This window comes from Eubalaena glacialis, chromosome 2 (genome assembly GCF_028564815.1).
Source record: "Eubalaena glacialis isolate mEubGla1 chromosome 2, mEubGla1.1.hap2.+ XY, whole genome shotgun sequence".
NCBI lineage: Eukaryota > Metazoa > Chordata > Mammalia > Artiodactyla > Balaenidae > Eubalaena > Eubalaena glacialis.
The window spans coordinates 116,045,506-116,073,376 of record NC_083717.1 but is presented as its reverse complement, the minus strand read 5'-3'; the positions used below and the strand labels follow the sequence as shown (position 1 = coordinate 116,073,376).

The window sequence follows — 27,871 nt, the reverse complement described above, 5'->3', positions numbered from 1 at the left end:
TAATAAGCTTAAATATTGCCATAATTAAGAAAAAGTCATCATTTATACAAGCTTAAGAATTCAAGTTGCTTGTGCAATGAAATTAAAATTTATCACATACCAATCATTCTGAGCTACAAACTAACATGTAGATTACCTTGCAAGTCATATCACCAATTGCTAATTTTATTTACATTAATGACAAGTAGTATAACATTTACCAATTACAAGTCTACAGGTCTACTTGTTGGTAGTAGTTGAGCTTTTCCAATAGGATTTTTTGGAGAACCTTTATACCAGACCCTCTCTTTTTCTGATGGTCTTCTAAGGACCCTGTTATTTATGCCACGAGAAAAGCCCATATCATTATTTACAACAGATTTTACTATATCATGATTTGTCAGATCATCCAAGGGAACCTTAATTTGGCCATTAGATATCACTTCCTGCTTACAAACTCTGGTGGACCCAAGAGAAGCATTCCCAGAGTTTGGGTGCCTCTTCATTTGTGAGAAAGATGTAGAAGTTACCTCCATGCTTGATTTTGAAATCGTATCAACATTCGACTGTTTGCATGATGTAGACTTCTGTTCTTTAGGACTTGACCTGGTCCATGGAATAGAGGAATTTTTTGACGCACACTCTACACGCGAGGGAAGAGCACTATCACAGCTCACTGATTTAACCAGAGGAGAAGCAGCATCACCAAGACTTGCTAATTTATGTCTTGGAGGTTGTCCACCACACAACAACAAAGAATTCATTCTTCTGACAGATTGACGGACAGGCATACGCTGAAACTTAAGAGGTGACTTAACTTTTGTCCTATTTGCTTCATTTAAAGAAAGATTGTTAAACCACTGTATGTGGTCTGAAACCTTTCCATGCTCTGTCATTTGTAAATGTTCAGAAACCGTTTTATCACGTGTTTCCACCAGTGACTGCTGTTTAACAATTCTCACAGGACTAGGTTTTGACAGGTTTGCGCTATTACACGTAATCTGCTCTGAGGAAGAGGCGCTAGCCACGTCCTCTCTAGAAGCTGCACATTTCAGTAAGTTCTCTTCAATCATATTTTCATTCTCCTTTAATTTAGTATTTAGTGTATCCCTTGGGGACTCCTGTTTCTTTATTTGTTCATCACTGGGCAATTCCTGCTTGCTTAAATAATCTTTTGGTATATTCGAATGAATGTTGTCTTCTAGTTCTATCTTCATCTGAGTTGCGTAACATTTTATAGTGGCTTCTCTACCCAATTTTTGAGTTTGATGTAGTGAGAAGTCTCTTTCTGAAAAACTATTTTCATCTTTACTAGTGTGGTGTTCATTGGATTCTATCACAGTGAAATTATTAGTTTCAAATAGATTTTCTTCTGGGCTACATTTGATAGAAGATGTTTCATTAAATTTTACTTTCCCTACATTAGTTAATGATGACTGCCTGTGATTTATCAATGCATGAAGATTACTTCCAGATTCAGAAAATGCTTTCTGAATTTTCACCACAGTCTCTGTGGTCAGGTTATTTTCATCCCCACTAAGAGAGCTGCCAGTTATGTTGTTATTACGCCTACTGTGTACATTAGAAGGGGCAAGCTCATATGACCTAACAGGTGACTTTTCAACCATCATATTGGGCTCCAAGGAAGAGTTTTCCACCTCAAGAATTACATCTATTGGAGAAGCTTCATTTCCATCTATTTCTTGAAAACTTGAATTACTAGGTCCTGTCCAAGACATCCGGTAATTTCTTCCACCTAGTTGCTCTGGAGTTAATAAGTTTTCCTCAGACTTACTGATCTTTTTTGAACCTAAAATAAAGCAGTTCAGTGTTTTTAATCATTTATATCTGACCTAGTTTTGAAATGTTATTCAAATACATGACAAATTAAATACTAAGCATTTAATTCTGATAAACTAGATTTGTGTTAAAAGAGATAATTTTTATCTATAAATATGTCAAACATCTTTATATTTATATTTGTAAAGATCCTCCAATTATTCATAGAAAAATACGTTGCAATTCCAATATTTTCACTATTCAAACACGAATTTTCAATTTCTAGACCAGTAAATTACTTAATATATTTTATCATTAAAAACAACTAAAGGTTATATGTCAATTATATCTCACTAAAATGGGAAGAAAATTTTTAAAAAAACAACTAAAGTAGGCTTTTGGGGTAAAACTCCAACAATATCATGTAAATGTACCTTTTTTTGTTAATCTTTCATCAATATATGGGCTAAAAAGCAGACCTGTTTTTACAGATTCAATCCTATTTTTTAAACTTTGTTGATTTGCAAGTCGTCGACCAACATTTTCAGATCTATCGACACCAGAACACACATTCTGTACAGAACAAATTGAAAAAGTTTTGGTTAAGAAATAAACCTAGTTAATTCAAAATATTACTTTGTAGTTATCAGAATCCTCTACAGCTGATTTTAAAAGGTGTGTATATAATTGAGGAACAATTTTATAGCAAACACAATATACTTGCATGCATGCTGATGAAAATTATAAGCATTTAACTTGGCTATTAGTGGATATTTTATGATCTAAAATAAAAACAGTCTCACACATTAACTTAAAAAAATTTTTTTGTGTGTGATGACTCTGTGCCAGTGCCTGTTCACAACAGTGAAAGAAAACAGAAAACAAAAAAACACAAAAAAACAGAACAAAATCTTACCTCATGGAATGTACATTCTTGATGGGCAGATTTAGACCAGAAGAAGACAGACAATAAACTATAAAGTATAATATACAATACATAAGGTGAAAAGTGCCAAGGACAAAAGCAAAGCAGGGTAAGGAGGATACGGATTGGTGAAGGGTAGGGGGTATAATTTTAAACACAGTGAACAGAAGATGATTTGTGAGTAAAGAAAAATGAGAGCGACAGTCATGAAGGTATGAGGGGGAAGAACATTCCAGGAGAGGAAAATGCCAGTGCAGTCTCTAAGGCTGAAGCAAGGTCTGGCACATTTGAGAAACTGCAGGAGGCAAAAGTGAATGAAGCCAAGTGAGCAAGGGAGGGTGGCAGGAGGAGAGCTCCAAGAGGGAGGCCAGGAACAGATCATGCAGGGCACTGCAGATCAGTGTAAGAACTTTGGCTTTTCTTTTTTTCCCCTCAGAGTGAAGCAAGGAGTCACTGAAGGGTTCTGAGCAGAGGAGTGACATGAGTGACATAATTTAACTCTGGTTTTTAGAGGATAATTTTGGCTCTAGTACTGCAGCAAGGTAGAAGCAGGTAGACCTATTAGTAGGAACTTGTAGTAATCCAAGTTCCAGATGACATAACTTAGAGAAGGTTAGAAATGTAGTACTGGTGAGAAATGGTCAGCCTGGATAGACTGAAAGCAGAAGTTAGACAGGATTCCCTAATGGTTTTGACGGTACATGTGAGAGAAAGTGAGGGGTCAAGAATGTCTGCATGCTGTTGGTGGGAATGTAAATTGATACAGCCACTATGGAGAACAGTATGGAGGTTCCTTAAAAAACTAAATACAGAACTACCAAATGACCCAGCAATCCCACTACTGGTCATATACCCTGAGAAAACCATAATTCAAAAAGAGTCATGTACCACAATGTTCATTGCAGCACTATTTACAATAGCCAGGACATGGAAGCTACCTAAATGTCCATCGACAGATGAATGGATAAAGAAGATGCGGCACATATATACAATGGAATATTACTCAGCCATAAAAAGAAACGAAATTGAGTTATTTGTAGTGAGGTGGATGGACCTAGAGTCTGTCATACAGAGTGAAGTAAGTCAGAAAGAGAAAAACAAATACTGTATGCTAACACATATATATGGAATCTAAAATTTTAAAAAATGGTTCTGAAGAACCTAGGGGCAGGACAGGAATAAAGACACAAACATAGAGAATGGACTTGAGGACATGGGGAGGGGGAAGGGTAAGCTGGGACGAAGTGAGAGAGTGGCATGGACATATACACACTACCAAATGTAAAACAGATAGCTAGTGGGAAGCAGCCGCATAGCACAGGGAGATCAGCTTGGTGCTTTGTGACCACCTAGAGGGGTGGGATAGGGAGGGTGGCAGGGAGACGCAAGAGGGAGGGGATGTGGGGATATATGTATATGTATAGCTGATTCACTTTGTTATACAGCAGCAACTAACACAACAATGTAAAGCAATTATACTCCAATAAAGATGTTAAAAAAAAAAAGAATGCCTGCATGGTTTTTGGCCTAAGTGATTAGAAGAATGAGTTGCCATAAGTGAGATGGTGAAGACTGCAGGTAGAAGTGTGGGTGGAGGAGACGGGGAGGAGTGGAGAAATAGCAACAGTGGAGAAATGCATCTTGGGAGCTCTATTTGGGGCAGGTTACACTTGAGATGTCAACACCTCCCTACTTGGGATCAACACCCAAGTAGGGAGGTCAAGTAGGTAGGTGTTAAACAGTCAAGTTGTTCAGGAGAGCATTTTGGGCTAGAGATATAAACTTGAAGTCGTAAATATATACGTGATGTTTAGAGCTGAAGATCACCCTGAGTGAGTAGAGTGAGAAAAGAGAAACCCAAGGGCAAAGCTTTGGGCACTCCAATGTAAAGGAATTAGAAAATTAACTGACAAAGAAGGAAGAAAATCATGAGACTATATGTCCCTGAAGCAAGGAAAGAAAGTATGCCAGAGAGGAGCAAGTCATCAGCCAGGTTACATGCTGCTGGCATATCAAGGCTAACAAGGACTGGTATTTGTCCACCTGTTTGAGCAATGCTGAATTCATGAGTGATCTTATGAGAGCTGTTTCAGTGAGTGTTGGGGATGAAAGCTTCACTGGAATTGATTTCAGCAGAATAGAAAAGGAGGAACTGGAGATAACAACTCAAGTGTAAGGGCTGGTATAAAGAAGAGCAGAGAATGGGACAGTAGATGGAAGAGAGGCAGGGTTGAGAGAGTCTTTTAGCATCAAGTCTTCAGCTTTATCCTAATATAAACTTCAATGAAATGGTGAAAGACACTTACTCCATCTTTGCTACTTTTCCCTAGATTAAATTTCAAACGAAGAGATCTTCGAACCTTTTCTTTACGGCTGATTTTAGGAGAGAAGCAGTCTGCGTTTCCTGATTCCACCCTAGAAAGAGTCAAATTAAAAACATCAGTTTATAGCATAAGAACTGGAATTCCTACAAAATAAAGTTTGAAAGTCCAGAGCAAATCACACATTGTTAGTAATTGAATAGAGTAATAATTTTTTAGGTTTAAGATACCATATATGAACACATTGTATTTGCATAAAAAATACAAATATTTTATAAAATAAACTTTCCTGTTTATCACAAGAGTTTAGTCACTTATAAACCAGAATCATTAGGGTAGACTAGCTTTTTATATTAACAGGAAATTTAAAAATTACACACATCAACATAAAATAGGATTTTAAGCAAGCAAAATGGATTCAAATTAGGAATCTTTCTCTAGAGGATATGCACTTGATTAATAAGACTATAAAGGCTAAGGGGATTTTTAAAAATTATGATTCAATTATGATTCTCAGTAGAAAGACACAAAGTATTTTATTAACCGTATATACCAAATTTTTATCCAACCTGGATAAATTACCTGCAAACTTTTTTGCTTGCAAGCCTTTTACTTCGCCTTAGCACACCTGTACTGATCAAATGGTTTCCATTGACGGCGACAGGAGAGAGTGAACTCTGAGATGACCCTTCTGGGCTTGTATCAAAGTGAACTATAAAAATAACCACACGTGATAGACCACACATACTCATTTTCTTTTCAAAGTATAAAATATTAATAGCAACTAGATTTAAAGTCTTAATTTCCACCCCTAAACAACTGCAAAATCACATAATTTCTGGTTAGAATTTTCAGGGGTCAAATAACCCAAGTCAACTAAAAAAAAAAAAAAAAAAAAAAATCAATTTCTTACTTTTTAGTTACCAATTAACTAAATTAACTAAACCAATTTTTAGTTACCAATTTTGCTTTAAACTCTTTTAATACTACAAGGGAGAGGTGGGCACTGTTGCAGATTGGAGAAAGAGCAAGCTTTCGAGACAGACTTGAGTTTGTCCACCACTTACTAAATGGCTTTAGGCTCTAAAATTGGACTTCTATGCTGAATATAAATATTACTGTAACGTATATAAGATGTCTAGCACAGTACCTGGTACATAAGATTAATTAATGCTGTTATCAAAAATAAACTACTGAAAAACAATTTAGTATCTGAGTATCCAGTATGCACCTGCTAGCCAACTTGCTGTCTACCTGACTCTGGAGTGCAATTTGTCCAAAATTTTTGGCAAACAAACAAAAACTGATGATCTATAACATACACCTAACCACTTGGCTACTGCCATGTTCCATGATAACAACTGGAGGTTACAACAGCTCATTTTGATTAAGTTATTTAACACTATACTATGAAACCAACTATAATAAAAAATTAGGGAAAAGTATAGTTATGAGCAAAGGCTCCATATACATTTGACTTGTATTTGAATATTGCCCAGGATACACTCAACAAACATGAACCCTCTCAACTTATCATTGGTATCGATAAAGAATTCACACAGGTCCCCAAACAGAGATATCCATGTTTTTTCAATTATAAAAACAGAAAATAATACAACCATTACAGTGACTTTTTGGGTGCATTTGGCTAAAAAAAAAGCTTGGAGGCAATATGATATATCCAATGTGACATAGGTAGCTTTATTCTAGGGCTGTAGTCTAGTTATCTTGAAAATGTATCAGTGGTGACAAGGAGGCACAGTCAGAATAGATGGAATAACACACAGTTACAACACATATTAGAAAAAAATTAAAAATAAGTACACTATGTACTGTAGATTAATATTGTTGCCTACATATATTAAAGAAAAGCATCATATCTGTTATAATCCAAACTTAGAAACCAACTCATTTTCAATTTTGCAGATGCAATTTATTGAATTGTGGCTGAGAAAGTAGGGTCAAAGAAAAATGGTGAGTTAAAATAATAGAATTACTGATGCTGAACTTGTTAATTTTTTTATAAAAAAAGTTTCGCTGGTTAAGCAGGCTCATACTAATGTTACAGTAACATAATGTTTAATCTATTTTTTGGGAGCTTGGAGAGGAGGAACCAGCAGGTTCATTTCTTGGGGAAGATGATGTATTGCTAATAAACAAAGGCAGGTAGAACTATGATTCACATCTGTCATTTGGAAGTAGTCCTCCAAAGCAGAAAACCTTTAAATACTAAAAGCACACTAAGTTACTTTAAAGGAGTTTAAGTCTCCAGCCTGTGAATACTGATAGAACTACAGACATAGCTTCAGAGTTCTTATCATTACACTTTAATGAACCACAGAGAACCTGAAGGACCATAGAGAACAAGTTGCTATTCTGTTCACCTTTTTAATAAAACAAACAAGGAAAATGTAAACCTTTCGGATAACAAAAGCGAAAGAGACGCTTTTGGGAAGAAAACCTCATAACCCAGCTAACAAATTCAAATTGAAACTCTTAACATTGTCTGAAACCAAAGAAAATCTAAAAGAATCAGAGGCTACTCACATTTTGTCTAAATGTGACACAAATATGAGATGGAAGACTCTGGGCTTAGAGTTTCAATTCATTTTGGGTTGACCATAGGTTAATACGAGCCAACTTGTATTCTACACATGCTAAAGGAGCCAACTCAATCCAAGATCACACTAACAAAAATTTGGTATTCACATTAGCATGATTATATTTTTCTCTGGAGGCTCTGGTTGGCCACATTAGGAACTTATATTTCATTTGGAATAAAATGGCTGGGCTGGTAAGGGATGTGGAAACCATGCCATAAGGATGGCTTTTTATAAAAGCCACTTGAGTATAAAACTTTAAAAATACTGCCCCTCCTTGGGGCTTCCCTGGTGGCGCAGTGGTTGAGAGTCTGCCTGCCAATGCAGGGGACACGGGTTTGAGCCCTGGTCTGGGAAGATCCCACATGTCGCGGAGCAACTAGGCCCGTGAGCCACAACTACTGAGCCTGTGCATCTGGAGCCTGTGCTCCGCAACAAGAGAGGCCGCGACAGTGAGAGGCGCGCACTGCGATGAAGAGTGCCCCCGCTTGCCGCAACTAGAGAAAGCCCTCACACAGAAACGAAGACCCAACACAGCCAAAAATAAATAAAATAAATAAATAAATTAAAAAAAAAAAATATCGCCCCTCAAATTAACCCACAATGGTACTTCAATAGTAACACCCCTACTCTGCATTCAGAGATGCTCAAACGCTGGTGACCTCAACTCAACAAAAGACAGCAATCCAGCCACAGCTACAGATCCAGAAGTTACTAAAGTAGAATTTAGGATGTTCAATCACGTAAAACCTGAGCACAGGGGCTTCCCTGGTGGCACAGTGGTTGAGAATCTGCCTGCCAATGCAGGGGATACGGGTTCGAGCCCTGGTCTGGGAGGATCCTACATGCCGCGGAGCAACTGTGCCCGTGAGCCACAACTACTGAGCCTGTGCGTCTGGAGCCTGTGCTCCGCAACAAGAGAGGCTGCGATAGTGAGAGGCCTGTGCACTGCGATGAAGAGTGGCCCCCGCTCGCCGCAACTAGAGAAAGCCCACGCACAGAAACGAAGACCCAACACAGCCAAAAATAAATAAATAAATAAAAAAAAAAAAAAAAAAAGAAACCTGAGCACAAGTGCTATCCTATCCACAGTGACCCATAATTTTCAATAGGCATGGCAGTAAAACACACACACACACACACACACACACACTAATTATACTGAACCACTGTCTATTTTAAAAGTTAGGGGACTTCATAAAATTCAGAGATTTGATAAAACAGAGAATAAAACTCTGGCTCCTAAAGGGTCATATTAATATGAAATAGCACTTTGCCCAGAATAGGCACTCATGTTAATGTTTATAACCCAATTATATAAATTCTATTTGTTACCTGATACTGGTGTAGAAGTGCTACTGAAGAGATTACCTGGCAACAACTCAAAGTTAAAACTGTGCTTGATGGACTTCCTTTTCTTACTTGAGAAACCATGGGAATCTACCGGTAGTTTACGCTTAGCATTTGGTGTAAGAATCATTGGTGAAATGGATAGCTGGGCTGAAAAAAGGAAAACTTGTTTTTTCTCCCACAAAGTTGATAAAATACAAACACTTTATATAATTTCTTCTTATAAAGCTATTTCTTAGAACCAAAAATGGGGGGATATGTTTACATTAACATTATCAAATATATATTATAAAACTAAATTAACACTATGCAATTACTTAAAATAAAAACAGTGAAGTTGCAAAGAGGCAAGATTCTTAGTAACTTCAACACCAAACAGACTAAAAGATGCATATAATTCACATTAAAGAGTATTAAATAGGCATGAAAAATTATAATCAAGGTGTTGAAACAAAAACTGATCTAAATATTTTTGCTTTTCATCATAACTGAGTATTAACCAGTTAATGTCTTCAATCTAGAAAACAAAACAAGTAATCAAATTTTCTATTGCTGGGTTGAATAATTTCAGCCACAAGCAAACCAAAAAAAAAAAAAATTGGAACAAATACTAATAAACTTCTGGTTCTAAAATAAAAATGAGATTGAGTTATTTTCACATGTTCAATACCATCCAACTTACAAATGGAAGAACGTGATTCAGAAGATCAAAGATATAACGATAGACTAAAATAAATTCACACCTACAATTTTAGGTTCATTATATCCAATGTAATTATATATTATATATTACATATATATATCCAATGTCATAATATTATAGTACAATATCTCCACTGAAAATTACATTTGGAATTGATTAAACAAAATAAGTTAGGTAATCATTATCGTAATTAATTTTTGTATAATATATATAAATGTCCACTTAAATAAATATATATAATACCTACCAGTTCTTTCCTGTTGAGGTGTAATAGAGGGTGTCCTGTTAGATTTAAATTTATTTAATGCTCCACTAACAAAATCTGAAATGCAAGGCATATTTATAATCATATAATCAATTATAACAACATTTACCTAACTTTCATCAATAATTCATATTGCTATTTGTGGTCTTTTAGCATCTAAGTTTATATCAGCTTATGTTTTAAAGTCACTTAAGGTCATTTAAAAGGAATTATTTCAAAATAGGGGAAAAAAACTAAAGGATATATTTGTATTCCATTCCCCTCTTATACTCTCATATCTCTCAAAAAATAAATAAATAAATAAATAAATAAATAGGAAGACATTAAATACAGAATGAGGGACTTCCCTGGTGGTCCAGTGGTTAAGACTTTGCCTTCCAGTGCATGGGGTGTGGGTTCGATCCCAGGTCAGGGAGCTAAGATCCCACATGTCTCGCAGTCAAAAAACTAAAACATAACTTTAAAAATGGTCCACATCAAAAAACAAAAACAAAAACAAAAAACATACAAATAAATAAATACAGAATGAATTGTAAAACAAGTATCTATAATGTATAGAAGGAGTATGGAAGAGGAAATCATTACCTTTTGAGGAAGGAAAGAAATGGCATTAAGAGAGGAAGATTTGCAAGGGAAATAAAACCTGGACAGTGTTCTGAAGGATTTGTAGGTGTTCATTAGGGTGGAAGGTAGAATTCAGGCAAGGTGACTAGTATATGCAAAGGTATGTAAGAAAAAACAGAATTTATGTATACTAGAAACCAGGAGTTTGATACCACTAGAGCAAATAGTGAACAGTGGATATGGTAAGAGATAAGTCTTGTGTATTAGGCAGAACAGGGCTGTGTGTCATTTTGAAGAACTTGAACTTCTCCAAAGGCAAAAAGGAACAAAGTCATCATTTCTGCACTTTAGGAAAATCACTTTGGCAGCAGTATGACAGATTTATTGGGGGGGTAAGCCTCCTTGGATGGAGACAGGCAAACTAGCTAAAGGTTCTTCTAAGTATGCTATTCAGTCATTCAACAAATATCTATTTTGTACCTATTATGTGTCAGACACAATGAAGATACAACAGTGGCCAAAATATGAAACAGTGACCTTTACAAAACTTATTCTATTGGAGGAAACAAACATTAAATATATTAAGGAAATAAATACCTATTGACAAATGGGTAAATAGTGTGAAGTACAAATATAACAACGGATTTAGATTGTGGAGTTAGAGGAGGTATCCTTGAGGAACTGGTATTTAAGCTGAGACCTGAAGGAAGAGTGGGAATTAGCCAGGCAAGAGAAGAAGGTCTGAACTGAGGTAGGAGCTGTGGAAATGGAGGCAGTATTAAAGGTATTTAAGAGATCAAAGTGATAAGACTTGGTAGACAGTGGGATGTGCAAATGAGGAAAGAGCAGATAAGGACATCTAGAATTCTGATTTTGATGACTGAGTAGACAATGGTGCCACCCAAAGAAACTCAACAGGCCAGGAAAGAATGGAATGACATACTCAAAATATTTAAAGATAAAAACTGTCAGCTATATCATTCAGATATGAAGGAGAAATAAAGGGTTTCCCAGGTGAACAGAAGCTGAGGGACTTCATCAGTGCTAGACCTGCCTTACAAGAAATGCTGGAAGGAGCTCTTCTACCAGAAACAAAAAGGCAAAAGTAAACAAAATTTTGAGTAAGATGATAAACAGAATCAGAAAATTGCAACTCTATATCAAAATAAGTTGTCAAACAATTCTATAATAAAGGTTAAAGGGAAAAAAGCAGTAAAACTATAGCTACTTCAATTTGGTAGAGAACACAAAACATAAAGAGACAATTTGAGACAACAAAAACATAAAAGGTAAAAGGAAAAGGATGAAACTCATATAGGCAAATGAAGGTAGTAAGATGCTATTGGCAGAAAAAGGACTTTTATCTATAAGACAATTTACACAAACCTCATAGTAATCACAAAATATAAATCTAGTGGGACTTCCCTGGTGGTGCAGTGGTTAAGAATCCACCTGCCAATGAAGGGGACATGGGTTCGAGCCCTGGTCTGGGAAGATCCCACATGCTGCGGAGTAACAAAGCCTGTGCGCCACAACTATTGAGGCTGCGCTCTAGAGCCCACATGCCACACTACTGAAGTCCGCATGCCTAGAGCCTGTGCGCCGCAACAAGAGAAGCCACCGCAATGAGAAGCCTGCGCACAACGAAGAGTAGCCCCTGCTTGCTGCAACTAGAGAAAGCCCTCGTGCAACAATGAAGACCCCATGCAGCCAAAAATAAACAAACAAAATAAATAAATTTATTAAAGAAATATATATATATATATATATATATATATATAAATCTAGAGCAGAGACACAGAACATAAAAGAGGAAACTGAGAAAAACATCATAGAAAACCACCGAACCAAAATGGCAGACAGAAACACAAAGAAAAAGAAACAATGGAGATACAGAACAACCAGAAAACAAAAGATAAAATGGCAGTACTAAGTCTTCATCTATCAATAATCATCCTAAATGTAAATGGATTGAATTCACCAATCGAAAGACAGAGTGGCTGGATGGATTAAAAAACAAGACCCAACTATATGTTGCCTCCAGGAGACTTACTTCAGCTCTAAAGACAAACATAGGCTCAAAGTGAAGGGATGGAAGATGATACTCCAAGCAAATGGCAGCCAAAAGAAAGTGGGTATAGCCATACTCATATTAGACAAAAATGACTTCAAGCTAAAAAAGTTAACAAGAGACAAAGGTGGACATTATATAATGATAAAGGGGACAATTCACCAAGAAGAAACAACAGTTAATATATATGCACCTAACATATGAGTGCCCAAATATATAAAGCAAGTATTATCAGACCTAAAGGGAGAAACTGACAACACAATAACAGTAGGGACTTTAACACCCCACTTACATCAATGGATAGTTCATCCAGAAAGAAAGTAGCAGTTTTAAATGAAACATCAGACCAGATGAACTCAATAGATTTATACAGAACATCCCATCCAAATACAGCAGCACACACATTCTTCTCAAGAGCACATGGGACATTCTCGTGGATCGACCATAATTTGCGACACAAGTCTCAATAAGTTTAAGAAGACTGATATCATATCAAGCATCTTTTCCGATCATAATGGTATGAAACTAGAAATCAACTACAAGAAGAAAGCTTGAAAAATCAGAAATATGTGAAGACTAAACAACATGTTACTGAACTACTAGGTCAATCAAGAAATCAAAGGCGAAAAACAAAACAGAACAGGTGAATCCTACCAAACATTCAAAACAGATTTAACACCTATCCTTCTCGAATGCTTCCAAAAGACTGAAGAGGAGGGAGCACGTGCTAACTCATTTTATAAGGTCAAATTTCCCTGACACCAAAACCAGGCAAGACAATGCAAAAAAAAGAAAATTATAGGCCAGTATCTCTGATGAACATAGATGCAAAAATCCTCAACAAAATATTGGCAAACTGAATACAACACTACATTAAAAGGATCAAACACCCGCAAATCAATCAACATGATACACCGCATTAATAAAATGAAAGATAAAAATCATATGATCATCTCAATAGATGTAAAAAGCATTTGACAAGATTCAACATCCATCTGTGACAAAAACTTTCAATAAAATGGGTATGAAAGGGAAGTACCTCAACATAATAAAGGCCATATATGATAAACCCACAATCAACCTTATACTCAATAGCAAAAAGGTGAAAGCTTTCCCTCTAATATCAGGAACAAGATAAGGATGCCCACTCTCACCCCTCTTATTCAATATAGTATGGAAAGTCCTAACCAGAGCAAATAGGAAAGGAAAATATAAATACATAAAAGATATCCAAATTGAAAGGAAGAAGTAAAACTGTAACTATTTGCAGAGGACATATTTTTTATATATATATATAAAACCCTGAAGACTCCACTAAAAACCTATTTGAAATAATAAGAAAACAATCCCATTTTACAATCACAACAAAAGGAATAAAGTACCTAGGAGCAAATTTAACCAAGGAAGTAAAAGACCTGTACATTGAAAATGCTAAGACACTGTTGAAAGAAACTGAAGAAGACACAAAGAAATGGAAAGATACTCTGTGTTCATACATTAGAAGAATTAACACTATTAAAATGTCCATAGTACCTAAAGCAACCGAAAGACTCAATGCAATCCCTGTCAAAATCCCAATGACATTTTTCATGTCAACAGAATTAAAAATCCTAAACTTTATATGGAAACAAAAATTCCTGAAAAGCCAAAGCAATCCTCAGAAAAAAGAACAAAGCTGAAGGTATCACACTCCCAGATTTCAAATTATATTACAAAGCTATATAGTATTCAGAACAGCCTGGCATTGGCAGAAAAACAGACACATATCAACGGAACAAAATTCAAAGCCCAGAAATAAATTCATACATATATGAACAATTAATTTATGACAAAGATGGCCAACAGGCACATGAAAAGATGTCCAACATTACTAATCATTAGGGAAATGCAAATCAAAACCACAATGAGATACCATCTTACACCTGTTAGAATGGCTATTATCAAAAAGGCAAGAAATAACAAGTGTTGGAGAGGGTGTGGAGAAAAGGGAACCCCCGCACACTGTTGGTGGGAGTGTAAATTGGTGCAGCCACTGTGGAAAACATTATGGAGATTCCTCAAAAAATTAAGACTAGAACCACCTTATGATCCAACCATTCCATATGAGGGTGTTTATCCAAAGAATATGAAAACACTAATTCGAGAAGACACATGCACCCCTATGTTCATCGCAGAATTATTTTCAATAGCCACGATACAGAAACAACCTAAGTGTCCATCAATGGATGAATAGATAAAGAAGATGTGGTATATATATACACAATGAATACTACTCAGCCATAAAAAAGGACAAAATCTTGCCATTTGTGACAATATGGGTGGACCTTGAGGGTATTATGCTAAGTGAAATAAGTCAGACAAAGACAGACAAACACCGTATGCTTCCACTCATATGTGGAATAAAAATCCCAAACAAACTAAAACCACCAAAATAAATGAACAAACCAAATAAACCAAAACAAACACATAGATACAGAGAACTGAGTTATGGTTACCAGAGGGAAAGAGAGGTGTGGGAAGGGCGAAATGGGTAAAGGGGGTCAACTGTATGGTGATGGATGGAAACGAAACTTTTGGTGGTGAGCACACCATAGTGTATACATAAGTCGAAATTTAATGTCCACATGAAACTTACAATAATGTTATAGACCAATGTCAGATCAATAAAAATACATAAACAGTAAATTTTTAAAAGGGAGGGGGGAAGCTTGCTGGATAAGACATTTAGGCTGGGTTTTGACAAGTGGATATTATTTGAACAGTAGAGGTAGATGGAAGTAAAAAATTATATCAATAAAAAGTATAAGCAAAAGAACAAAGTGTCTAAAAAACAATGAATAAAGAAAGCAGTTTGACTAAAGTGTAGACTGCATAAAGGAGAGACAGGATACAGTAGAAAGGCATGGTAAAGCAATCCTATGAAAGATCTTTAATGTCAGGCTACAAATATCAGTATTAATGAAAGTTTCTGAAGGGTATGCATGTGAGATACATGATTAGAGTTATATATTAAGAATATCAGCCTTGACAGCAATAAGCAGGGCAGATTCAAGGAGGAGGCACAAAGACCAAGAAGGAAATTCTTAAAAAAAAAAAAAAAAAAAAAAAAAGAAGGAAATTCTTACAGTAAACATGCAGTAAACACTGCAGATAGAATCTTACAGAACCTGAAAACTGTGTGAATATAGATGGTAAAGTAAGAGTTAGGCAACTATGGCTTAAAGCTGTGACTAGAGAATGGTGGTACCATTAATAGAAAAAAGAATTCGAGAAGAACCAGTTTAAAGAAGGTGAAGATGATCATTTCAAAATGCTGAGCTCAAGCACCAAGGAAAAGCAGAAGTGTGATGTCTGCCTAGTAGAGACTTTTACTAAAGTGGTTTGACATTTGTGAGATAACAGTGGTAGAGATTTAAGTGTTCATCTATTTAGATGCAATAAGTGAAACTTACAGGAGTGAATGAAATCACAAAGGGAAAAGGGTAATAAAGATGATCTGTATCCAAGAATATCTGAATTTGGGGTAGGGAGTTTTACGGGTTGAATTGTGTGCTCCAAAAAGATATGTTCAAGTCCTAACTCCCAGTACTTGTGAATGTGACCTCATTTAGAATTAGGGTCTATGCAGATGAACTCAAGTTAAGATGAGGTCATTAGTACACCCACTGGTGTCATGACAGTTCAGAGGCCGATCATAAGAGGCCAAAAAGTGGGTGGTACTCCAACTCCTGGAAATCCCCACCCCTCCTCCAAGATAGTTAGAATATTCCTCCCACTTGTTAGCCTATGAAATTACCCAGCCCATAAAAACTAACGACCCTCACACCTCAGGGCCGACCCTCACACCTCAGGGCCGCCGCGCTCGCCATTGGAGACAGTCTACCTATTGCCTTCTGAGATGGCCCACACTCTGTCTGTGGAGTGTGTATCTCTAAAATAAACCTGCTTTCACTTAAAAAAAAAAAAAAAAAAAAAAGATGAGGTCATTAGGGTAGGCCCTAATTCAATGTGATTGGTGTCACTACAGGAAAAGTTGGACAGAGACACCTAGGGAGTTCGCCATATGACAACACAGGCAGAGACTGGAGTGATGCAGCTGCAAATCAAAGAATGGCAAGAATCGATAGCCACCACCAGAAGCCCGAAGAGGCATGAAAAGATTCTCCCTTAAGGGTTTCAGAGGGAGCATGGCCCAGGCAACACCTTGATTTCAGACTTCCAGCTTCCAGAACTGTGAGACAATAAATTTTGGTTGTTTTAAGCCACCCGGTTTGTGGTACTTTGTGGTACTTTGTTACAGTACCCTACTATACTGTACAGTACAGTACTTTGTTACAGAACAAAGAAGGCATAAGGGAAATCTACAAAGGAGGCAAAAAAAACCAGAAGGAGGCAAAACCATACAAGCCAAAAGATTCAAAAAGGCATCGGACAGTTAATAGCAATTGGTTCTGATACTCAAAAGATAAGAAATTTCCTAAGGCAACTGGAGGAATAGCCTGTCTTCCGGATCAAGAAGATTAAGAAGTCTCATGATTGATTCCACCATGAGGAAACTTTGGTTCTTTTTGATTCTTCCTTGGTAACGTTTCCTTCATTATTTAGTTCATACTGCTAATTCATATTATTGTTTCAAATCATGATCTCACACATGGACTATTGCCACACATTTCTGACTATTCTCCGTACCTCCAAGTCTCAATTCTCCAAACCAGATGATTTTCTAAAATAGTGTAATCATGTTATGCCTCTCTCCAAACCTTCAATGGTTCTCCAATACCCAGTTTAATGTTCTAATTCTTTAGTGTGAGTTCAACCTTATCATAATACCATCCTAATCCCTAGGATGAGCCACTCAAGTCATGCAGACATAGATTACTTCTACCTTACAGACACAGACATAGATTACTTCTAGCTTACAAAAATCTTTCTTCATAGCATCCTCGAATAGGATACAAATATTCTGACTCTCCACCCAGTTCTCCTAGATTCTACCCATTCTTCAAAAAGGTTCAGTTTAACTTTCTTTTTATAGTGTCCCTGGTCATTACAACCAGGGAACTTTTCTCCCTGGAATGCAGTTTATGTTTGTGCTAAACATCTAGCACATAATATTAGATTATATTGTCATTTTTATTTTTCACATGCATATGTCATGCCTCTCCAACTATGCTGTAAGCATCAAAAAGGCATACACCATAGCTTATGCTTTTTTATGTTCAAACACATTTCAGGCAAAAGCAAATTGCTGTACGTCCACAAACAGGACTGCCACGACCACTTACCTCCTACACTTTGTCTTCGCTTTCTCTTATAGTCACCAGGAGTTTCATAATCACCTTCTTCAAAGCCTTCTAGTGATGGAGTAGCACAGAGATCATCAATACCCAACATAGCTGGTATCTTTCCTAGGATAAAATCTGGAACATGCCCTAAACGAAAATGTTCACAATTAAGATTTTTCCTCTACTCCCTCTCAGAACATTTCAATAGTATATAGCCACTTTCTAACAGTTGTCTTCATAGTTCACTTAGAAAAAGCTGGGATCTCCCTCATTTAAACAAATCCCATTATTTAATAATGCAACTACATCTTACCAATATCTGATGCATAATCAATAAGAGTTTGTACTACTGCAGCCTGTAATCGTAGCTTCTTTTCTGTGTTAGCAGACATCTTCTCATGCCCTTCACTTGTCTGAAGAAGATTTGGTGCAAATATCACAGCTAGATTGCTGCTATCCATCTTATTCTCACTGCACCTTAAAGGAAAAAAGGTTTTATGAGATGGAGCTAAAGATAAAAATACAGAGTTAAAATAACTTATTGGGCACATCTTGAAGACCTCTTATTTTATCAATTAAACACAAATCAAGATACAGTTACCCTTCATCTACCCATGTACATGACTGGCTTGAAATAAGACAGAACCAGAAATACACAGCCTCTCTGTGCTTAAATATATGTCATAAAAACATTGCTACCCATAGAGTTCACACTTTGTTTTTCCACACAAATTGAACACATTTCTTTGATTTTTCAAACCCACACACAGAAAATTCAAAGTACTGAAGGCAGCAAGTACGTCTAAAACAAGCAGGCTCAATGACAGCAGGGAGAAGGGACAAATTTGAACAGCAAATCGCAAATATTTTAGAAACACAATAATCTGAAGCCATTCAATGGACTAAGAAGCCTATAAACACCAATAAGCCATTAAGGCATTCAGCAGGACAACCCTAAGACAGCAAGGAAATATTATATTTGGTATATTGCTTTTTAAAATTATACAGGGTATACCTCTTATAGTAAGGAAAAATATAATATTTTTAAGAAAAATTTCCATGCCAAATGAAATTTAATTTCTTATCATAAGGGTAAATCTAGCTAGTTGAGAAATTAAACTACCATCTCCCAAAACTTTTAGTTACTACTCACCTAAGAGAAACTTTCCTGAGAAAATTAAAGAAGTATCTTAATATATCAATTGTGTGGTCAGCCATAAGACAGGAAAGCAACAATGTAGCTTTATTCTTCTCCTCCGTTCTTAATTGTTGAGCTTTGAAAAGTGCTTCACGCAAATCAGCTGGGAGAATGGGCTCTGGCAATTCCCTAAAAAACTGCTTAAGAAGCCCTGCAATATCACAAGGAGGGGCAGAAGACAGGCATCTTTCACCATGATCCAGTTTATTCTGAAATAAATACAACAATCTTGAGCGTTCGGGGGCTTAAGGGTTGAATGCAAATAAAGTATCTATCCTTTCTTATACTCTAAAGAGCTTTCTTTAATAAATTTCTCTTAACTTTTGTTTTAGTATTTATCACTTCTCTTTAGAAGGCTAAAAACAAAATTAAAAAAGATTTTCATTTCATATAGTACATTATAGGAACAAGGACCATGAATTTGGAAGTACTCTGTAAACTTTTAAAGCATTATATAAATAGATTGATTGTGACAATCATTTCACAACATATACATATATCAAAACATCAGGTTGTACACCTTAAATGTATTTGTCAATTATACCTCAATTTTTTAAAAAAAGCATTATATAAATGATATACATTTTGGAAAAAAGAAAAAGGGTTCTTCTGCCATGAAAAAAAGCTATCTGCAAACTCAATTTCTGTCCATAATTCATGTCATAGTTCTAAATATTTCAATCCTAAAAACCAAATTAAAAAGTGGTACAAATGAAAAATTATAGTTCAAGAATATGCTTACCTTTAGTGCTTTTAGACGAATAACAGATCCTGATTTCCTAAAAAGCCCTTCTGTATGAATATGTTCTTCTAAAGATGTGCAAGCATCAACAAGAAAACTGAAAGAGAGAACTCTTTTCAGGTGGTAAAACACACATCTCACTAAATCCTATTCTCCTGCCTGAGACTACACCCCTTTCAGCTCTGATGCTACAAATCCCTTTAATCTCTGTGATAGAAGGTTCCTTTTAGTTTTCCTTCTTGCTTCCTAAATTCTTCTCTAAAGCCCATCTTTTTACCCATGACAACTTCAGTGAGCCCGCTCAATCCTTGATCCTTGCCAGTCTTAATCCATTTCTCTGCTTCTGCTCAGAGCACAGGATTTGTCTTTTTTTTACTGCCTTCACTTCTTCATATCCCAGTCTTTGCTCAACCCTCTGCAATCAGACTCATCCCCATTACTCCATTAAGATCACTAATGGCCTCTGCCTTGCCAAATCCACGGTCAATTCACTGTCTTTATCTTGCTTGTCCTACCAGCAGTTGATACACTCGACCACTCTGTGATGATCTTGAAAATACTCTTCTTCACTACACTTCTGGAATTTCTGCTGTCTCCCTGACTGTTCTTTCTCAAACTTCTTTTCTGGCTCCTCTTTTTCTGCCGGACTTCTCCATCCTAGGATCACCCAGGGCTCTAAGGCCTTCTCCATTTCTTTACCTATTCTCTCTCCACAGGTGATCTTGCACAGCACACATAGCTTAAAAAACCTACCATCAACTACATTTGCCCAAAAATAAGGCAAGGCTTTTTTTTTTCTCACCAACATTACCTGTCAGAAAGTCAGATACATCCATCCCAGTCCTTACAATCCTTCTCACATCTAGAGGTGTGTGCTCAATTTCTTTATACTGAATAATTTTTAACAATCAATATTGGCTTTAGATGCTTAGGTAACAGCTGGTAACAAAAAATTTGAATGGATGTCAGCTGCAAGCAAATGAAAGCACTGTACTGGTGCATAGTGGCTGAATGTTGCAGAGTAACTGACAGAAAAATTTTCTTTTTAAAAAAGCAGACAGGGACTTCCCTGGTGGCGCAGTGGTTGAGAGTCCGCCTGCCAATGCAGGGGACACAGGTTCGAGCCCTGGTCTGGGGGGATCCCACGTGCTGCGGAGCAGCTAGGCCTGCGAGCCACAGCTGCTGAGCCTGCGTGCCACAACTGCTGAGGCCCGTGTGCCTGGAGCCCATGCTCCGCAGCGGGAGAGGCCACTGCAGTGGAAGGCCCGCGCACACCAACGAAGGGTGGCCCCCGGTCACCGCAACTAGAGAAAGCCCGCATGCAGCAAGGAGGACCCAATGCAGCCAAAAATAAATAAATAAATAAAATTAAAAAAAAAAAAAAAAAAAAGCAGACAAAGAAACTACAACAAAAATTTAGTCATTATTACGAGAGATATGACTGCAATTCTAAACGTTGAAAATCATCATTAAAAAAAAACCTTTCATAGGCCATTTAAAAAGCAAAATAGTAAGTGGTTACCTCATGAAGATTGTGAATCTGTATCTATAGGGTGAGTGAGGGAAAATTGTTCTAAGGCAGCAAGGTATTCAACAAATACTTTTGGACAATGCACCAATTAAAAACCTAAGTTATTAGACTAGAGTAGCCAGAATGAACCTTACTTTGGATAGAGGGGAAATGAATTAGTAAGAGCTAAGGTAGTATCTTTCTACTACGCATTTTTAAACTATTTTCTTAAGCCGTTAAACTTCCCTAGCAACCTTCTGATGCAGTTAGTCCAAAAGGTTATTTACAAATAGTGACACAGAAAAGCTCAAGTGTTAAATAATTTATATTCACAAATACTCCAATAGTTAAATATTCTTTTGTCCAACATTTCTAAGACAAAAAATATTAAAATTATAAATGAATTGGTAGTTTAGTATATTACTGAGTATCATCAAAACAGCAATGAAAAAATCGGTCCAGAACGGAAAACTCTGCCTTAATAGAACAAAAATAATTTGCTTTCTAACATTTATTCATCACTAAACCTTAAAATTCAATCCTAAAAATGAGTACAAATTAAAAAGTTAAAATATGTGAAAGTTTAAAAAACAACTTTTAACATTAGTTAATGTTGAGAAATAAAATCATTTGCTAGTTCCAACTAATTGTGTGTGTCATTCAACTATTTATTTTTAAACATTCCAATACCAGTTTGAAATATTTACTCTTCATTTCAAAGTTTGCTCACCTTGGAATATGTCCATATTCTGGAACAACAGACTGGGGCAATGCATTAAAAGGTACTCCAAATATTTTACCCTAAAATGACAAAGTCAGTTACTCTAACACAAATATTAGGCTCAATATAAGTTTTCTTAAACATTAGGCAAATTAAAAACCTCACAAAATAAAACAAGATAGCAGAAATAAACTATTGGTCAAGACACAAAAAACAATTACATCAAGTATATTTGTTAAAAAGTAACTACTTTATACTAGATATTATGCTAGGTGCTGGGAGTACAAAAATGGTCAAGATAGAGTCACTGCCCTTAAGCAACGCAGCAAATTCCCTCAGTTTCCAATCCCACAACAGAAAATCAATCCATTTAGTGTTCAGTAAGGAAATTCTTAAACAGAATTTGGCCCAATATGCTAACATTTCTGGAAAATACTACAAGCTCCTTTAGTAACTATATAAATACCGACCTTAAACTTTCTGTTGGTCACCTTATAAATACTAACTTGAACAAAAGGCCAAATTGGCCGATAACAGTAATTCCTGTCACTCAGTGAGTACTTCCTAAAATTATATCAGGGTGGTTACTTTTAGACCTGATTATCTTTTCCACACTCTATGGGAGAGTACTAATCAAACCGTTCTGAGGTATCCAAGGAAGGGATTCTGCAAACAATTTAAATTTCATGTCGTACTTTCAAAACCAATTTTAAAAAGTCAGAGTCGAATGTGTTACTCACATTCAAATTTTAATACATTTGAAGATCCCAAGAGTACATTTGTATGTTGGTTAACTTGAGTGTTTGTGCACACCTCTGAATAAAGAATCTGCCACTATCTTTGGGCATATATTCAAACTTCTTAAAAACGAGTCACTGATTAAGAAGGTTGTAGCTTTGCCTTGGACTTAAAAGTAAATTCAAGGGATTTCCTTGGTGGCTCAGTGGTTAAGAATCCGCCTGCCAATGCAGGGGACACGGGTTCGAGCCCTGGTCCGGGAAGATCCCACATGCCCACGAGTGGAGCAACTAAGCCTGTGCGCCACAGCTACTGAGCCTGTGCTCTAGAGCCCGCGAGCCACAACTACTGAGCCCGTGTGCCACAACTACTGAAGCCCGAGCGCCTAGAGCCCGTGCTCTGCAACAAGAGAAGCCACCCCAAATGAGAAGTCCGCGCACCACAGCGAAGAGTAGCCCCTCTTGCCGCAACTAGAGAAAGCCCGTACCCAGCAACAAAGACCCAACGCAGCCAAAAATAAATAAATAAATTAAAAAAAAAAATTCAAGCCTGTATATGTCTGCTTATATGAAATTAGATTAAGTGGGCATACCTAATCACTCATATGTTAATTTAGTTTAGATACATCTGCTCTCCATGAATGCTCTTGAAGCACTTGTGTTGTAAGAGCACCTTATTTAACCTGTTATTTATAATAAGAAATCATTCAGGGAATTCCCTGGTGGTCCAGTGGTTAGGACTCCACGCTTTCACTGCTGTGAGCCTGGGTTCCATCCCTGGTCGGGGAACTAAGATCCAGCAAACCACGGTGCAGCCAAAATCATTCAGCATTCTTAATGATTTGACAAAATCTTACTAGTCCTTTTTCAAGTAGCTGGCTCAATTTAATTGACGAATATAGAAAAGACTGTGTAGCATAGTGCTTAAGTGAGCAGGCTCCTAGAGGCAGGACTGCCAAGTTTTAAATCCTGGCTCTTCCACTTATTAGCTGAGTGACCTGGATTAAATGATCATTCTCTGTGCCTCAGTATCCTTATATAGGTCCTAAGTAATAGAGTTGCAGAGAGAATTAAATGAATTAAAAGATGTAAAACATCAGTGTCTGACAAAGCAAACATTCAAAGAATATTTGTTGTTGTTACAATTATCATTTCAAGGTGAGCTATTAAAAAAAAAAAAAGTTACGGGGACTTCCCTGGTGGTCCAGTAGTTAAGACTCCGTGCTTTCACTGCAGGGGGCACGGGTTCGATCCCAGGTTGGGGAACTAAGATCCCACATGCCGCATGGTGCAGCCAAAAAAAAAAATTAAATTAAAAAAAAAAAGTTAGTATGGGCAACCCCTTATTTGGGTAAATCAGAATTTTCTTGATACTGTGCAACCAAACAAAACGCAAAAATAAATCAGACGCTGAGGCTGACTGTAAGTTTACAAATGTCTTACATAACCACAATTCAGGGTTGGTTTTTTTTTTTCAAGTCTCATTACGCTCAATAACTGGCTTCACAAGTTAGTGCTATAATTTAATCTCATAAAATAAAACTAATAACATGCTTTTAAAACTTTATGTATTAGAACATCACTTACAATATCATCTTTAAAAAGATGTCTGTCTAGCACGTTTCTTAAAGAGCTCAAAATTATCATTAGATAACAAACACCAAAGAGCCAAAGAAATCTAGTATTCAAATAATTACCTAACATGTTAGATCTCGTTCGTGTTAACACAGTGATCTTCTGTATTTCTCTATTAGAATATTTTTATTAGGGTTTCTAGCATGACTACCAATTAGGATGAGGACCTCTGATTATCATAACAACTCGCTGAATAAGTGGCATGTGACAGGCGTTGTGTGCTAGTCTCATCTACAGATCTTATAATTTTTTTAAATCCCCTAAACAACTCAACGAGAGATACCATTCCCATTTTATAGAGTAGGAAACTAAAGCTTAGGACAAGCAGCCCAAGATCACACCCCAAGTAGGGGTAGAGCAGGAATCAAACTCAGGTCTATCTGACTCTAAAGGCCAAGTGTCAGTTTTTCTTGAGGGGTAAGAAAAAAATCTGCATACAAATTCTTTCATATACTTACAAAACCTACTATATTTGAGATCTTGGAAAGCCAGTTTCACAATCAGAAGAAACCACTTAGTTTTTAAATATAAACAAGTGTGTTGCCAATAAGTTGCAAACAACAAAAATAATTTCTCCAGAATTTATAAGCTGTTAAGAGGAATATAAATTATTTGTCAGTTTTCTTCTCCAAGTACTTATTTTCTTTCAGACATTATAAACTATAAGAATTATGAAAATTAATTTTTAGTTTTCATCTGTAAGTATTTAGAAAGCACCATATAATTAGGCAAGTAAATCTAAAACAAAATGCTTTATATTCAACTTATTTTTCACAATGAAATTCTTGATGATTCTGTAGAGATATTAAAATCTCATTCGAAATCCCCTAATCTCAACCACCCAAAAATCAACAGCTTCTGAATCATTCCACTGTGGTTTCTCAATTTACTCATTAAAAAAAAAACCTTTATGTCTCAAAAATATGCTATAGCCAAGCAGCAAGCATGTTCTTTTCAAATCGGTGAATATAAAGTTATTATCTAAAGCCTATTTCTAATACTGTCACACCTCATCTACTGATTAGAAAATGTACTGGCACCCCTTGTCCCTCTCCAAATATTACTCAAACAGTGGTGGTGGGGTAGTGTTTGTCTCCCTTCCCACGTGCAACTTGTTCAAAATATTTACAATAACTTAGCAGTATCTGGAGATATTTTTAATTGTCACAATTGGGACACGCTACGGGCATCTAGTGCATAGAAGCCAGAGATGCTGCTAAACATCCTATAATGCACAGAACAGCTAACCCCAATGCCCCCCAAAGAATTATCTAGTTCAGAATGTCAGTGTTGCTGAAGTTGACACACTTAAACATATTCTCTTTTGGATCCATACAGAATGAACATTTTAGCATGACCTGGTAATAAGTGATGGTAGGGAATACGCCCGCCTCCCCCCTTTTTTAACCTAAACCTCTTTCCCCAGAACTTACCACGATTTCCGTGGCTGCTGTCTCCTGTCTCCTGCGATCGCACTGCCCACGGCCACCCTTGACCTTAATGCCATAAACAGCCCGAAGCTGCTGTACAACGGCCAACCGCACCAGCCTCTGATCCCACATCCCGGACACGTCGCCCACTCTCCGAGGTGGGATCTGAGTCCTGACCCTCTTTCGCCACCAAGTCTTCCAATTTCCGAACACTCTCAGTTTTGCGCTCAGCTCCGCTGCCTTCCGGCCACGTCTGGCACTCTTCCGGCCCCGGACCCCAGCCACCTCCACGGCTTTTTCCTTGCTCCACCAACCGTCTTCTCTTAGCCCTTTGACCTAGCCACACCTCACGTTTCCTTCACTTACACCGGCATTCTTTCTTATCACTTAATCCTTTCAGCTACTTACACAGACCTCCCTTCTTTCTTCCAGATCCTTTCGGTTCCTTGTACCACGCCCGTTACCAGCTTCTCACTATTTCAGGCCACCTTCCTCCAAACCTCCCTTCGCCCTCGTCTCTCTTCGAACTGTAAAGACAACCCTTCTCCTCGCCCCTCCTGCCCCCCACCCCCCCCCCACAGACTCAGCTGGGCGTTAGTCCCTGCGGCCCCGAGTCCCCCACCCTAGCCCAGTCGCCGGACCCGCCGGCTGTTCAGGGGCCTCTTCCAGTCCCGGTCCCCGCCCGGGCTGGTGGCCGCCGTCACCCCGTTTCACAGGCTGCTCCTTCCCTCCTCCATCAACCTGACTGCCGCCCCCGGCCAGCACATCCAGGTGTGCTCACTGAAGTCAAGTGTCCCTCCTCATGCCTCCGCCCCACCGCCTCGACAGACAACCGGAGCCACCGCGGCCCGCCCACCTTCAGTTCCAGTCCAGCCTCAAACGGCAGCGCCAAAAAACGTTCCACACTCTGATTGGCCCGCTCCTCTTTTCAAAATCAGGACCCCCGGAAGGTGGCCAGGAACTGCCTGTCTAGTGAGTTACGGGCAAAGGGGCGGGACCACGAAGGGTGTGGCGGGCAAAACTAAGAAACACGAAAAGACGAGTTACACTTGCTCCTTTTTAGCCATATGTTGGAGGAAAATACTGTTTATCGTGTATTTTAAAACACCCGGCCTGCGCCTGAGACAACATATTCGGGGATATGTAATAGACACCTCATTCTCATTTTTTTCAGAACTTGGCTGAGGCTGAAGGCCCTTTTACGGAGAAACCTGTTCTGCGGAACCAGAGGGGAGACAATTTGGGTCAGAATTCACAAACGCTGATTTTAGTAACCGTCAGCCGGGGCGTTTGGTGGGAACTTCTGCTATGGCAGCTGGTCCATACTTGGCGGGGGGCTGATGTGACGCCCAAATCTTAGCTCTTAGGTAGTTAAATACAACAAAGAAAACCCTTCATGAGAGAGTATAGAGTGCGGGAGGAATGCGAAGTCCGCGGAAGGTGGCAGCTGCAGAAGCTTCATTTGGTGGAATATGGATTTAGGACACCAGGGAGGAGCCTGGCTCCGGGCCCACACAGTGCAGAAACCTTGCTTATCTTGTTGACAGACAAGATTGCACATACTCGGCCCTAGTTCCCGGGCTGCTTTTCCATTCTCAAACATCAGCAATCCCATCAGGGTGTTTTCTGTTTTCTGGGATGTAATTTGTTTAGGGCTGGAGACTTGGACTCAAATACTACAGACAGTACAGCATACATTTACTACCACCCTTGCCTCACTCCCATGTAAACTTGGTAAGAGTATCAACAGAACTTCATCTGCATTATCCACGTGTGTGCCTATTACCTAACTGTGCCAGGGGCCAAATGCATATTTGCGGACATGAACGGATTTAAGTGGGAAACAGTTTTCTTAGAACCATTTTGCTCCTTTTGGAGTTCAGGTCCTTAGGTGTGCTACCCTTCCCAATCTAAAGAGGATTCTCTGAAGAAGTGGGAACAAAATGGAAGTTAAACATTTTGCTTTATTTTAACAGTTGTTTATTGAGCCCCTATTATGCAGTTTGGTATTGGATGATGAGCAAAACCAGACACAATTTTGGCCCTCGAAGGGAGC

At 37.7% G+C, this 27,871-nt stretch overlaps 1 protein-coding gene across 1 annotated transcript; it reads right to left on the bottom strand.

Moving 5' to 3' along the window:
* Window positions 1–106: 106 nt before the first annotated feature.
* ARHGAP11A (Rho GTPase activating protein 11A) lies at window positions 107–26,309 on the bottom strand. The gene is made up of 12 exons (XM_061182282.1): window positions 25,819–26,309; window positions 22,023–22,093; window positions 19,783–19,879; window positions 18,996–19,249; window positions 18,156–18,319; window positions 17,843–17,989; window positions 9,905–9,979; window positions 8,940–9,104; window positions 5,587–5,716; window positions 4,990–5,098; window positions 2,193–2,331; window positions 107–1,789 (listed from the first exon to the last, which is right to left on the bottom strand). The coding sequence occupies exons 1-12, from the start codon at window positions 25,945–25,947 to the stop codon at window positions 204–206; spliced, it is 3,066 nt and encodes a 1,021-aa protein (XP_061038265.1). The 5' UTR covers window positions 25,948–26,309; the 3' UTR covers window positions 107–203.
* Window positions 26,310–27,871: the final 1,562 nt, after the last annotated feature.

Excerpts from the sequence above, each read along its gene's own strand:
- ARHGAP11A (XM_061182282.1), bottom strand. The coding sequence starts at position 25,947 with ATGTGGGATCAGAGGCTGGTGCGGTTGGCCGTTGTACAGCAGCTTCGG. Across the intron at positions 5,099-5,586 it reads GCAAGCAAAAAAGTTTGCAG|GGTGGAATCAGGAAACGCAG; the intron begins GTAATTTATCCA and ends GACTCTTTCTAG. Across the intron at positions 2,332-4,989 it reads GGAAAAGTAGCAAAGATGGA|AATGTGTGTTCTGGTGTCGA; the intron begins GTAAGTGTCTTT and ends TGTTCTGTACAG.